The 14,449-nt window shown below is 37.3% G+C and overlaps 1 protein-coding gene across 2 annotated transcripts; it reads right to left on the bottom strand.

Annotated features, from left to right (window-relative positions):
* Positions 1-720: 720 nt before the first annotated feature.
* On the bottom strand, positions 721-3,944 carry Ccl20 (C-C motif chemokine ligand 20). Of its 2 annotated transcripts, none has more exons than XM_023723119.1 (4): positions 3,823-3,944; positions 2,612-2,723; positions 1,763-1,840; positions 721-1,131 (listed from the first exon to the last, which is right to left on the bottom strand). In XM_023723119.1, exons 1-4 carry the CDS (start codon positions 3,899-3,901, stop codon positions 1,110-1,112), a joined length of 291 nt encoding a protein of 96 aa, XP_023578887.1. In that variant the 5' UTR covers positions 3,902-3,944; the 3' UTR covers positions 721-1,109. The 2 variants fall into 2 exon arrangements, with proteins under 2 accessions (XP_023578887.1, XP_023578886.1); XM_023723118.1 differs by having other exon boundaries at positions 2,612-2,726.
* Between the last annotated feature and the right edge of the window lie 10,505 nt (positions 3,945-14,449).

The raw sequence follows: 14,449 nt of genomic DNA on the forward strand, positions 1-14,449 counted from the left end.
TGACTCAGTGAGCCTTCAGATCCTTTGGAAACTGAGGCCGAACAGCTGGAGTTGAGGCACTCCATGAGCTGTGGCACATGAACACTGTGTTGGTGATGACATTGACTCAAGATCCTGTCACCTTATAATCAAGAATTTGTTAGCTTTTATGTGGTTGAAGCCTCCTCTTGTTAGAGAGACAAGTAGTTTCTAAGCACTTTCCAAGCGTGATCTCCCTTTTGGAAACTACTTACAAATAACTGAAGAGGACTTTAAAGAAGAATTGTGCTCCGGTGATAAAATGAGCACTCCTGGAATCCTGGATTGATGGATTGATTGACTTCCCTGGGTATTTTCTAAACAGCGATTGTATTCTTATAGTCCCAAAGTGTTTTAAATATTTCTATCAATAAACACTGGGCCATGGATCTGAAATACAGGATCTTTCTACTGTTCTGTGTGGATGACTTTGTGGCTTTGACTTTTAAAAGAACACCTTTCATTATAATGCATAGAGTCTCAAGTCCAGGACCATGAGGGACAAAGATAGAGGAAACAACCAGGTAGGAATACAACTTTTCATAAAATATTTATATTTTTTCTACTATTAAGTATTTTAGCACACATCTTAATAAATAATATACAACTCTCAACAAGTAACTTTTGAGGTTATTTTTATTTTCAGTATTTACCCTTCTACAATCATTTTTCTCTTTTATAATGTAATTACAACAATTTAGGGAAAAAATTGTATACACAAGGGAAAGTTAAATAGATTTTTTAAAAAATAGCTTACTATTTATTAGAAGACCCATATAGTTGTTTTCCTGCAAATACAATGTTATACCTTGCACTAAAGCCATAGCTTATTATGAGAAATTGAGTATAAATATCTAAACACAAAAACCTATAGCTATAAATAACTTAACATAAAATAGAGCTTGACTTTAATATGATGCTTAAACAAAGCAAACTGTGATGCAATATGAATCAACTTCATCAACCGGACAAGTCCAAAAGGCGTGAATCGGATCAGTGCTAAATGATGTGCTAGTGAAAGCGCCAGTGCCACCCAGGTCCCTTCTGTTCTTGGGCCATGTCCAATTTCATTCAGAAAGAGCATTACGTTTTTACATCTTCTTGACTCTTTGGCTATAAAGAGAAAAGGAGGGAAAGGGTGAGTCCAAACAGGTTGACCTGACTAAGGAAACAACTTTCGTACCTAAAGGTTGCTCCAGAGGTCCTTAATCTCATCTCAAAATGAAAGCTAGCTCAGAGTCCATGAGGAGACTGAGATCAGAAAAGATGGACTTCGCCCTAGACAATTAAGCAGTTGCAGGAAGGAGATATGAGTCCTTGCCCCAAGGAGATTGTGTTTCCAAGTCCAAGATCAACAGCTCCTTGATGAGAGGTGCTACTCACTGATAAGACGCTGCTCTTATCATCAGTGTAAATCAGAACCACTGATCTCTTCAGTGTTTATTTTTGCTTTTAATGAATAACCCAATACCAGGTATTTTTGTAAATTATATAAATAAGAAATATTTCTGCAAGAAAAAGCAAGCAACTGGCTTCTACCGAATGTATCAAGGAACCTAACACATCCTAGGGAAAATCAATACATTGAAATAATGATTTGTAAATAGAAAACTACGCTCTGTTTTCACGGTCCAACCTAAACTATGGCTTTAAGACTTCCGCAGCGCTGGGGCTGAACAGTGCCAGAGAGCCTGCGAGCCGTGTTCCGTGCGCTCGTCGGTTTCTACCAGTCAGCGATCCATACCTGAGAATGCGCACAGCCCTCTTCACCCAAGTGCTCTTCGGGTCCGCACACACAGAATGCCCACTCCTCATGTGAAAGCTGAAGAATCAGAAAACCCAATCAATATTTAACAAGTTTTAAATGTTTTTCACAGAATATGCAGTGAGAGTTTCATGTTCCAGTTTACTACTCTCCATACGAAACATTTTGGCTAATGAGGTAAAATGAAGGAAATGCTTAAGATACATCTTGATGCAAGAAAGGCAGGTGATTTGCCTTGACTTGATCTGCAGTGCAACACATGGCTTTACAGACCTGGAAGGATAAAGTACCAGGATCGCTATTTAATTGTACTGCAGTAGTTGATAAGAAATAAATGATGTATTTGATCAATAATATGACTCTAAAATATAATTTTCTCTACCAGTATAAAATACAATATGTGGAGCCCAGAAGATGGCTCAGTAGAATAAGTGCTTCCCTGGCAAGTGCAAGGGACTGAGTTCAATCCCCAATTCCGCCACAAAAAGAAAAAACAAGAAAATACAATATGTGACAGTATAATTAACCTGAGATTTTACATACAACCCCAACCACTTTTGATAAGAGACGCTCATTTCAAAACATGCCTTCTGTATATTCCTGAGAGGATATTTTAAGAGACTATAAGGTTATCTTAGAAAGTGATTTCCACTCTTATTGTTTCTTTTGTCAAACAATTAAGCTTTTGCCTTATTGCAGTATTTTCTAAAGGGAACTTTGAAGTATATATTTACTGATCAAACAAGCTTTCTGCTCATGTAGGTTATTTCTGAATGATCCTTTAAATAATTGTACTGAAATTTCCCGTATATTTAACTACTAACTTACATGATGGCATTGATGTCACAAGTTTCACTGGCCCGCTGCTCTGTGAAGCCCCGAATACCTTTGATGGGAAGTGGTTTTGATCTGTGTCCGAGGCAACAATCAAAGCTGCTTGCTGCTAAGAGAGGAATGAAAATATGCAGTTAAAGGAATGAACTTCTCCTGTCACTGGTATCAAGGGACTATGCTAAGCCATAAAGAAGCCAATAACCCTGGCTTATGTGCCAAAGAGCCTGTTTCATGGAAGAGTTTGAACTTCTTTGAAATCCATCTTGGTCTTTAAGACCAAATTCAATGCAGTTTCCAGTTAATTTTTTTAAAAACGGAGTGCTGGAAATTTTTGGTTCAACCACACAGTTTTAAAAATACATGACTTCTCAGTAGTACAATAGCCTTAGTGAGAAATACAAACTGACAATGTTCTGTCTCAGTTCATTATGCTCACTCAAGAATATGGGTACCTCTATTCCCTGCTACTTGAAAAGAAAGAAAAAGGACCCGCTAGATAAACTTTCCAAATTCTAAAAATTAGCAAATTGGCAGGTTTTAATCTATCTTTCTGAATATTAAAAAGTAGAATTCCAAAGAAAATCTGTCTTTTCAGGAGCTACAGCTAATGTATATTGCAACTGCAATGTTATTTACCAGTAATTTTCAATTTTGTTCATGGGAGTTCAACAGACCCATTTTCAAGCATGCACCTGTTGCTAAAAACAATATATCCTTAGTAATAAATCAATATTTGGACACTGCCCTGAGTTAAATTATAACCTGTAGTCAGCTAAGGAATATATGCTGGCTCAAAGTTAACAAGCTGTGTCCTTCAGGCCCCTTAGGAATAGTGAAGTCGGGTGTCATAAGCTGTTTCTAAAGGACGTGTTCTGAACTTCATTAACATTGAGTTGGGAAATGAAAAGTTGAAGTGTTTCCTACAGTTCAGGACCTCATATACTGGTAAAGTCATACAATTCTTGCTACTCTTAGAAGCAGCACCTTGACCTGGCCCTGGAGTTCAGGCAACTCAGCTCACCACTCCCCAGATCTGTTGAGACTGACAACTTAGAGGAAACCTGCTTGGCAACAGTCACCCTGCTCTCCTCCGCTCCTGAAAGAGCTGGCAATCTTCATCCTTAGGGGCCGCAGATGAGCTCAAGTTGTAGGGGGAAAGCAAAAGCAGGTCCTGCCTTCTCTGCCAGAGAAAGGGCAGCACTTACCTTCTGACTGGATGCAGAAGTGAAGCAAAAGCATTGCAATAGAAGCAGCCAGGAACACGCGCTTGATGCCGCACATCATTTTCAGCTCAAGGAACAGGTCTGCTCAGTGCTGGGTACACACAGTGCCCTGTGGGTGCTGTTCTGCTCTACCAGCAACGCAGCATGGCTCTATTTAAGCAAAATTTTGGGAATGTACACAAGAAGGCGTGTTCTCACTCGGGGTTTTCCCCATTGACAAACCAGCCCTATCATGTTGTCATAAAGAAACCCACATGGAAAACTTCCTGCCTTTCCTTCAAGATTGGGAAGCCGCAAAGATCAGGATGGGGGCAGGGAGAGCCACCAAGGAAAGAATCCTGTTAAATCCTTTGGATTTACAAAGAGGAAAAGTAGTTCAACCCCATGACCCAGAAATGGCCCCTATCCAGTTTTTTTTTAATCTCTTTTGTCTTGGGTTACAGAGGCACCGTGGTATAAGGGTCAACTTCTGACCAGAACATTGCAGTGCTCCTTATGTTACAGATTATTTCTTTTCCAGAACCTGGCACAGAGCAGAAGATGGGGTGGGATACCAGGCACACCAGAGCAAGAATTTACAACATCTCTCTCTCTCTTTTTTTTTTTTTTTTTTTTTGCAGAGCCAGGGATTGAACTCAGGCCCTTGCACTTGCCAGGGAAGCACTTATTCCACTGAGCCATCTCCCCAGCCCCTTACAACATCTCTTGAGGCTTAAAGTGCACACAGGAGACCCTGCATTTCCACACCAGCACTCAAGTCAGATAATAGCACAGGGCAGTAGTAGTGCTCCAAATTTTCATGGAAAAAATGCCAGCACTTGGGCGAGAAGCCTCAGCTTCATTTTGACTTGATGTCAGCACTTCAAAGAAATGTTTACAAGTATATGGCTCTGAGAATATTGCAGCCTACAAAATAATCCTCACCTGCCTTTCATTTTTATGATGATGTACTTACATAATAATGCAGAACTTCAGAAAAGTGGGAGCTAATTAATGGTAGTGGCAATGATACCAGTGTTCCTGGAATGCCCAGTCTACAGGGGTGTGGAGAGAACTGTCCCCTAGTTACAAATAAGTTGAAAGTAAAAGAATATCAAATGATATGCCACGAAAATAACTAATAAAAGAGAACTGAAGTTGTTGCACCTATACCAGACAAAATAGATTTTAAACAGAAAAATTCTACAAAAATTGTGGACTTTGAAAATGTTAAAAGATCAATCCACTCACCTGGAAAATATAAACATTGTAACCATAAATCCACCTAATAATAATGCTTCAAAGGAATCAAGCAAAAAACTGACTGAACTGAAGGAAAGAATAGACAATTTTGAGACTTCCACACCGTATTTTCAATGACTAATAAAAAAGATGGATAGAAGATTCACAAGAAAATGGGGACTAATACTATAAACCACCTAGATCTAACAGACTTCTATGGAACATTCTATCCAACAACAATGTGGTAGACATTGTTCTCAAAGACACATGGAAAATCTCAGTTTAAATCATATGACAGACCCACAAAATGCATCTCCATAAATTTAAAAGGATTGGCATAATATAAAGTATAGTTCTATATTATAATAAAATTAAATCAGAAGTCATTAACAGAAGAAATTGAAGGAATTCACAAATTCGTGAAATTAATATTATTCCTAAATAGTCAACATGCAGAAAAAGCAATCACTATAAAAAGCAGAGATACTTGGAGATGAGTAAAAATAAAAATGCAGCATACTATAATTTGTGGGATATAGGAAAAGCAGTGGTCAGAGAGAAAATTATAGCTATAAACATCTAAATTTTAAAAGAAAGGAAGATCTCAAATCAATAATATAAACTTTTACATTAAGAAACTGGAAAAAATATAACAAAAACATGCAAAAGAGAAAAAACAATGATGACTACAGTGAGATTGAAGGAAGTTAAGAATAGCACAACAGAGGAAGTTGATGGCACTGAAGTGATTCTTTGAGACAATCAAGAAAATTAACAAGTTTTAATACCTTAATCAAGAAAAAGAAATGCTCGAGAATGAAAAGGGATATATCACTGCTAATATTAAAGAAATGCTGTGAACAGCAATGCCAACCAATTTGCTAGAAGGACACAAATGATTAAAAGCAACAGAAGAAGAAAGTAAAAAATTCAAATAGGTCCGTGGCAGGCAAAAATATTATACTGGTAACTAAAATGTTCCTACAAGTAAAATCCTAAACCAAACTATTCCATGGTAAATGCTATCAAACATTCAAAGAAGTGACATAAAACTTTTCCAAAAAAAAAAAAAAAAAAGGAGGGGGAGGAGGAGGAAGAGGAGAAGGAGAAGAAGAAAGAAGAAGAGGAGGAGGAAGAAGAGGAGGGAGAAGAGAAGGAGGAGGGGGAGAAAAACTTTCCAAATCATTCCACGGGTAAGGTTTTATAACAGTGTCAAAATTAAGAAGGTATCACAAAGAAAGCTACAGACGAACTTCCTTTGTGAGTACAAACATAAAACTCCTTGACAAAATGTCCACAAATTGAATCCAAAGACAAATTGTAAAAAGTTCATACACCATAAGTATGTGAGAATTATTCTAGGAAATGAAATATAATATACAAATACAATAAAACCATGTGAAGAAATTTTGGGCAAAAATTCAATGCTTTCTTATAAAAACAACAGTCAGTAAACTAGGACTAGGACTTCCTCAACCTGATAGAGCCAGTCTACGAAAATCCCACAGTTAATATTGCACTCAATGTTGATTTAATACTCTCCCCAGAGACCAAGGAAAAAACAAAGATATCTGCTTTTACCACTTCTGTTTAGCATTGTGCTGGTTTCTCCAGCAAGGGCTGTTATGTAAAAAACATAGGAAGAAAATGGTACCCAGATTGTGAAGGCAATAGTTACTGTATAAATGTACAGATGATATGATCTTATGTATTAAAATTCCTAAAGAATATATTTTAAAACAATTACAACTAATAAGCAAGCCTGAGGATGTGGCTCAGAGGTAACATGTTTTCCTAGCCCTGTATTCAATCCCTGGCATTGGAAAGAAAAAATAAAAAACAAATGTAAAAGTCAAGATCAATGTACCAACAGCAATTATGTGTCTCTGTATAATCAATGAGCACTCTGAAAATAAAACCAAGTAAAATTAAGAAAATAATTACCTTTACAATGGCATCAAAAACAGCAATAAAATACTTAAGTATAAATGTAACAAAAAGGTAAAAAATATAGCTAAAAACTACAAAGAATTGTTTGAAAATTAAAGGAGACCTAAATAAGTGGAAAGATACCCCATGTTGAAAGACTAGATTTAATATTTCACTGGTGATATTCCCTAAACTAATCTACAAATTCAATGTAATCCCTACTAAAGTCTCAGTTGGCTTCTTTGTAAAAATAGAAAGAGGTTGGAGGATTCGTGCTTCCTCTCCAAAACTCTACAGAACTACACTGATGAAGACAGGTAGAGCCCAGGAGAGTATTAGGGAAGCACAAGGTCCTGAGGTTGAGCACTGGTACCAGAAGTGTAAATAGGAAGGCCAGTGACACAGATTGGATAGAAATTAATTCCCATGTCTTTGGTTAACTGAGTTTTGCTTAAGTTGACAATGACATTCCATGGGAAAAAGAAGTTTTTTCAACAAATGATTCTGTAACTGCTTACTAGTCCTCTGAAAAAGAATAAAGTTAAACCCTTACCTCACACCATACACAAAAATTTGCTCAAAATTGGGCACAGATGTAAATGTGAGTTAAAACTAGGAAAAAAAATGAGGAAAGTCACTTTTCATGACTGTTGGCTAAACAATGATTTATAAAACAACAAAAGCTTAAGTAATACAATAGGAAATAAATTAAAAAATACTAAACTTTTGCACTTGATGGGGTACTGTAAAGAATGTAAAAGGTTAAGCCATAGAAATGAAGGAAAGGGGCCAGGGAGATAGCTCAGTAGAATAAACGCTTGCCTGACAAGTGCAAGGGCCTGAGTTCAATCTCCGGTTCTGAAAAAAAAAAAGAAAAGAAAAGAAGGAAAGATATGTGAATTATATGTCTAATAAGGTGCTTTTAGAGGCATCAAGAATATGTAAGAACTCTTTTTTTATGGTTCTGGGAATCAAACTCAAAACCTTGTATTTGCAGGGTTATACCCCTGAGTTATACCCCCTTTACTAAGAACCCTCGTAGTTGAATAATAAATAACCCAATATAAAGATAAACAAAAGGTTGAGCAGATATTTCCTCAGAAAAAAAGGCATTTAAGTGTCCAAAAACCCATGCCCAAGCGAAAGATGCTCAATGCCATTAGTTAATAAGAAGACATAAATTGAAACCACCATGCCATACAATGTCATGTCAACGAGGATGGCTATAATCAAAAAGACAAAAAGTGACGTGGGGAAATTGGAACACTCACACATTTTTGCTTGGAATGAAAAACAGTGAAGACATTCTGAAAAACAATCTGATAATTCTTCAAATGTCTAGTGTTACAGTAAGGCTCAGCCATTCCACATCTAGATATATAGCCAAGAGAATGAGATGCACCCCTCAAAAACAGGTACATGAATGTCTATAACTCACACTACTTATGACAGCCAAAAAGTAGACACAAGTCAAATGTCATCAACTAATGAATGGGTAAACAAAATGAGATGCATTTGCACAATGAAAACTGCACAGTAGCAAAATTGAATCTTCGTGCCACAGCAATGTATGTGCACCCACGTTCACAGCAGCACAATTTGGAATAGCTAGATTTTGGAAACAAACTAAATGCTCCTCAACTGAGGAATGGATAAAAAAGATGTGGAATTTTTAGACAATGAAGTATTACTCAGAGATAAAGAAAGATAAAACTGAGGCTTCCATAGATAAATGGATGCAACTTGACACCATACTCATAAGATAAGTAAATCGGGCTCAAATGTACAAACATCAGCTTGTCTCCCTAGTGTAAGACACTGAAAGAGTAAATAAGATCCAAAAGGTAAAATAGATGCTGTGAAAGGAAAAGAAACTGCTCAAAAGGAAAGAACAACTGGGACGGGGGAAAAGGAGAAAAGAAAGGGGGGATACACACACACACACACACACACACACACACACACACACACACACGAAGATAGCTGTCCTAGCAATTTCCGTTAGCTCACTGAGAGGAATGTTCGTGCTCATATTGTTTGATCAATCCCGCACGCCTACATCTGGTAATGTAAGCAACTACTTTGAAGATAACAATACATAGTATAATAACAACTGATAACTTTCTGTCATCCTGTTTTGAACTTATGCATCATTTTTATTGTTTTTCTTCTTTAAAAGAAAAAAGGAAATATGGATAGAGGGCCAGCCGGATAGCTCAGCAGACTGAAGTGCCTACTTAGGCAGGATCAGGGACCGGGGTTCGATCCCTGGAGTGCTGTGCCAGCCCTGCCCCCAGGTCGCACTGAGAAGGTGATTGAGACTGGGTATGATGGGGCATGCCTGTAATCCCAGCGCTTGGGAGGCTTAACACAAGAGAATCACTGCGAGTCCAGTCTGTGTAGTGAGACCCTAGAGACCTTGTACTAAATACATAAAATTAAAAAAAAAAAAAGAAATCTGGATATAAATTGCAAAATAAACTTTGAAAACATCATACTGAAAAAAAAGTCACACACAAAAGATCACATGTTGTCTAATTCCATTTTTATGAAGTATTCAAAACTGGCAATTCTGTGAAGTTGAAAAATAAAACAGTGATTGCCTAGATTAGATTGGAGTGTTGAAGGAAAGAAAATCTGAACAGAAGTGACTATTACTGAATATGCTTTCTTTTTCTTTATCTAAAAACAGAGATTGGTTGCGCCCGCCCCATACCCGGGGTACACTGAGACAGCTATTGAGACTGGGTGTGGTGGTGTGTGTCTGTAACCCCAGAGCTTGGGAGACTGAAAACAAGAGGATCACTACAAATCCGAACTATGTAGTAAGACCCTGTGCACCCTGCACACCCTGTCCTAAATTCATAAAAAAGTAAAATAATAAAAATAGAGATTAATAATAGTTACACACTTCAGAAACATACTAAAACACAGTGAACTATACAACTTGAAAGAATGAATTTTATGATATGTCAATTACATCTCAATAGTTTGATAACAACATCACAACAGGAACTTTCCATTTACCTTGGTCTGAATCCCCAACCTTGGCCTACTTTCTTTTTTCTTTCTTTCTTACTAATCTTGGCTGTTTTAAAACTCTTCTAAACCTGGCCTGTCTTATCTTCTCCATCTCTATTTTCTTCCTTCTTGATGTCCACTAAAGTATGATATTTTAGTGTTTCTATATTGTTTGAAATACTATTTTTCTCTGATTATGTAATAGATCTATCATTTCATATTTCTCACTTGAAAGCTTTATAAATATGATCCTGAATTTTATTTTGTATTTCTGATTGGCTAGCTGGTTGGTTGTTTGGCTTTTCTTTTGAGGGCTTGGGTGTCAGCCCATGAATATGCCCATGGGAAGGTTAACACAGGGAAATTGTTTTCAATATAATTTATTAGCATGTCATTAAATACACAGAGCCATTCTTCTCAAATATTTCAAATTCCTAGTAAGTCCTAATTCCTGTATGTAGTAAAGTCTCAATGTCTTAATCTTTTTCTTTTTTCCACAAAAAGATTTGACAAGTGTCTTTTCTGGGGGAGATTCAGTGGCATACAGAGATCCATAGAACACATCTAAATTCAATGAAAGTTACAATAACAGTTACCACGCATAAATATTTGTAAAATAAGAAAATACGGGTTATGTACCACATTCATATTCTATGAAACACTTCCATAGAAATTTGCTAGCAAAATGTGATCTTCTAGAGGTTGCTCAACTCTCTTGTGTCATTATCACAGATGATTATTACAACTTGTCATGCTTCTTAAAGTGAATGACACCAAAAACTGTTCTTCTAGGGGAGCTCCTTAACAAAGATTTTGGAAAGTAGTGGAAGTTCCCTTTTGAAACAGCATTTATTAGCCAAGGCACTGATTACACATGCCTGGGATTACTCACCTCTAATCCCAGCACTTGGGAGGCTGAAGCAGGAAGATCACCACAGGTTCAAAGCCAGTCTGGACTACATAATGAGAGCCTGGAAAGAAAGAAAGAAAGAAAGAAAGAAAGAAAGAAAGAAAGAAAGAGAGAGAGAGAGAGAGAGAGAGAGAGAGAGAGAGAGAGAGAGAGAGAGAGAGAGAGAGAGGAGAAATAGATACAGAGTCAGAGACAGAGTATTAATTATTGTGCACCTATTAGGTACAAGCTGTTTTAACAGTGAAGGGTTAAAAAAAAAGCAAAGAAGAGGGCTGGTCTGATAGCTCAGTGGACTAAGTGCCTGCTTAGGTAAGCACAGGGACCAGGGTTCAATACCTGGCTCCACAGGCCGTGTTAGCCCCACTCCCAGGCACCCTGAGCTGGGTGCCAGGACCAGGCATGGAGTGCACGCTTGTAATCCCAGTGCTGGTGAGGTGGACTATGTCCAAGATAATTTACAAGTTCTGGCAGCACAACAAATGAGGCTCTTGTCCAAGACAATGTGGAAGAAATGTTTCAGATTTGGCTTGAAGAGTGATACATGGTGTCAAATTTCAGCATTCCTAACATCCCTTCCTGATTACTAAGAAACTGACTGTTTTAAATTTCTTATCTCTTTCTATTAAAAGATCAGCACATCTATTGGAAAAATCACAGATTTATATTAATTCAAATCTGGCTTTATTCCTGACTCTGAAAGCAAATAATTTAAACAGAACCTCAAGGGGCTGAAAGAAGGGGAGGGGAAGGGGAAGGGGGTGAAAAAGAGAAACAAGTTATATCATGTACAAGTGCAAATTCAGTAGAACAAATGCTATCATTCTGTACACCTGAAATGTGCCCAAAAAAGTCTGTCTGGAAGAAAAATTAAAAAGAAAATAAATAGAACCTCAGATAATTTTCTCATAAATGAGAAAAATGAAATATTTCATGGAATAGAGTAGACTTTTAGCAAGTGATTTTTCTTCTTCTCTTGTTCCTTTCCCCTTCAATATTAGGCTTAACTCACTCCTTATGTTAACTCTTAACTATACAAAACAGAGAAGTCCTGTGCCCATAATTCTGAATGACAGTGGCCTCATAAGACTAAAATGAAGCTGAAATTTTCCTGTCCTCTAGTGATACTGAGGCCCTGAGATGTCTGAGCACAAGGCATTATTCCTGTGCTCGTGGCGATGCTTGTGTAGATAAACCTATTGCGTGAAAGCATAGCACGTACTAATATGTGCAGCACAGAATATGTGACAGTGACAATAAGTGACTATGTCCATGGCTTCTGTTTTCACTGTAATGTGCTCTAATATTACAGTGGCTCCTCAGTCCATAACTTGATTCTTTCCACAGTTCTGGTCACAAACCAAGTTGGACTAGAATCAATTGAAGTCAATGGGTAGGTTCAATGTCAACCTTATTGGGGAGATGTGATGCAATTCTTTTCCAGTTTGGTTTTACACAAGAATCATGGAGAGAAGTGAGCTTGTAAACTGACCACGGCATTTTATAGTGTACACCTTCTGTTTGTTAAAAATACGGTTCGCCATCAGGCTTGTAAGGGAGGCATTCCAAAAGATAGGATCATTATCATGACGAGGACAGCAGTGCCATGTACATCACTGCCCCTGAAGACTTTCCAGGAGGGCAAGAAGGCACTGCAGATTTTGGTCCTGCATAGTTGTTTCAGAGGACCTGGATTCTAATGTAGAAGAGCCAGCCCCAAAGTGCTGTGAGTTCAAAGAAGAGAGACAGACAGACAGCTCCAGAACTGCATAGAATGTAGAGGCACCACAGACCGACGTATGGTCCTTGGAAGTAGACAGACTAGGAGAATCCCTGCAAAGAGGTCACAAGACAGGGGCTTAGAAAGTGCTCAGGACATGAAAGAAAGAAGGGAAAAGATATATTGATGCACACATGCAGGATAGCTTGCATAATTGTACTGCCAATTGCTGCTGGTCTTTTGAAAGGAAAAGTTAATGCTAATTTTTTTTTCTTTTTATTCTTTTTTTACATTTCTTATAACTTTTTTTGTTCTTGTTATTTTGTTTTGTTTTTTAATCAGTTTTGTAGGTTTGTGTCTGGTAACCTAAACAACTAATATGAAGATAGCATCGTGCAACACAGCAACAATTGTTGACTTCCTATTACTTTGTTTAATAATTTTTTTTTTGTGTTGTTCCTAATGGGTTTTGGGTTTTGTTTATTTTTTTTTTACGATTTTGTATTCTTTAAAAAATAAATAAATCTTAAAAATAAGTGTTTTAGTCTAAGAGGAAATTTAGAAAATGGTCTATAATACTTATGTTATAGAAATAGAACCAATTGCACATGTACTAATGAAATCTTATTGGAAATCAAGCAGAGAAAACATAAGAACGTTGTATGTCGAAAATTTTTTTTTAAAAATAAAGTGTGCAGAACAAAAGTGGCTTTATCTGAGTCGCAATATACCTGGTTTATCTCAAGCTGATATCAAGGAGCTAGGCACATCCCTGGCGCCAGGACCCAGCTGTAAAGCTACAAATAGTACTCTAATGGTTTTGTGTATTTATAGAATGTTTGAAGATTCTGAGGGGAAAACCAGCCAGGGTCACTCAGGGCAAGCTTGGGCTTTATGACCAAAGATAGCTGCCGATACACCACGTGGAAACCACACGGTAGGCTTCAGCTAATGTGTGTGACTGGGTCTCAGCTTTTAGAAAAAAATGTTTAAAAAGAAAAATATCTTAAAATAGAAAAGAGCTCATAGTATGAGTATAAAAAAACACATTTTTGTACAGTTGTCTTTGTGTGTGAAGCTAACTATAGTTACAAGAATCAAAAACTTCAATTAAAAAATATATAAAGTATATTGAACCTGGGGAGAAAGCTTGGCAGTCTAAGCGCCTGCCTGGTAAGCACAAGAACCCAGGTTTGCTTCCCAGAAACCCAGGCACACCAAGCTGGCCACTGAACCCGGAAGAGGAGGCTCATGCCTAGAATCCCAGCACTGGGGAGGCTGGGACAGGAGGATCACTATGAGTCTGAGCTGTGTAGCAAGACCCTGTACTAAATAAATGAAAGATTTGTTTTTTAAAAAGTTGAATGTATAAAATATAAATAAACCAAAGCATATATATTAAATTTTTTGAAACAAGGGAATAGGTCATTTAGGGAGTTATTAGAACTTCTCCACACTTCCTGTTTATCTGTCTTCTATTTTGCTCGTTATTTCTATCTATGTAATATGAGTTTCTCATACAAAAGAAACCATGTGATGTTTAATTGTGTGTATCTGGTTTATTTCACTCAACCTTATGGTCCCAAATTGCATCCTTTTACCTACAAATGCCATAAATGAACGGAGTAGCACCCCATTGTGTATGACATATCACATTTTCCTTATCCATTCATCTGTTGAGGGACATATATATGCCAATTTGTTTCATTTCTACTACTAATTTCTCTTAACTCATTAAAACACAACTTTTGCCAGTGCCTTGTACTCCAATGAACAGCTTTGAAGATTAAACCTTTATTACCTGATTCTAT

This window comes from Octodon degus, unplaced genomic scaffold, assembly GCF_000260255.1.
Source record: "Octodon degus isolate 3935 unplaced genomic scaffold, OctDeg1.0 scaffold00096, whole genome shotgun sequence".
In the NCBI taxonomy this organism is placed as follows: Eukaryota; Metazoa; Chordata; class Mammalia; order Rodentia; family Octodontidae; genus Octodon; species Octodon degus.

Excerpts from the sequence above, each read along its gene's own strand:
- Ccl20 (XM_023723118.1), bottom strand. The coding sequence starts at position 3,901 with ATGATGTGCGGCATCAAGCGCGTGTTCCTGGCTGCTTCTATTGCAATG. Across the intron at positions 1,841-2,611 it reads TGTGACATCAATGCCATCAT|CTTTCACATGAGGAGTGGGC; the intron begins GTAAGTTAGTAG and ends CTGATTCTTCAG. Across the intron at positions 1,132-1,762 it reads AGGGCTGTGCGCATTCTCAG|CCAAAGAGTCAAGAAGATGT; the intron begins GTATGGATCGCT and ends TTCTCTTTATAG.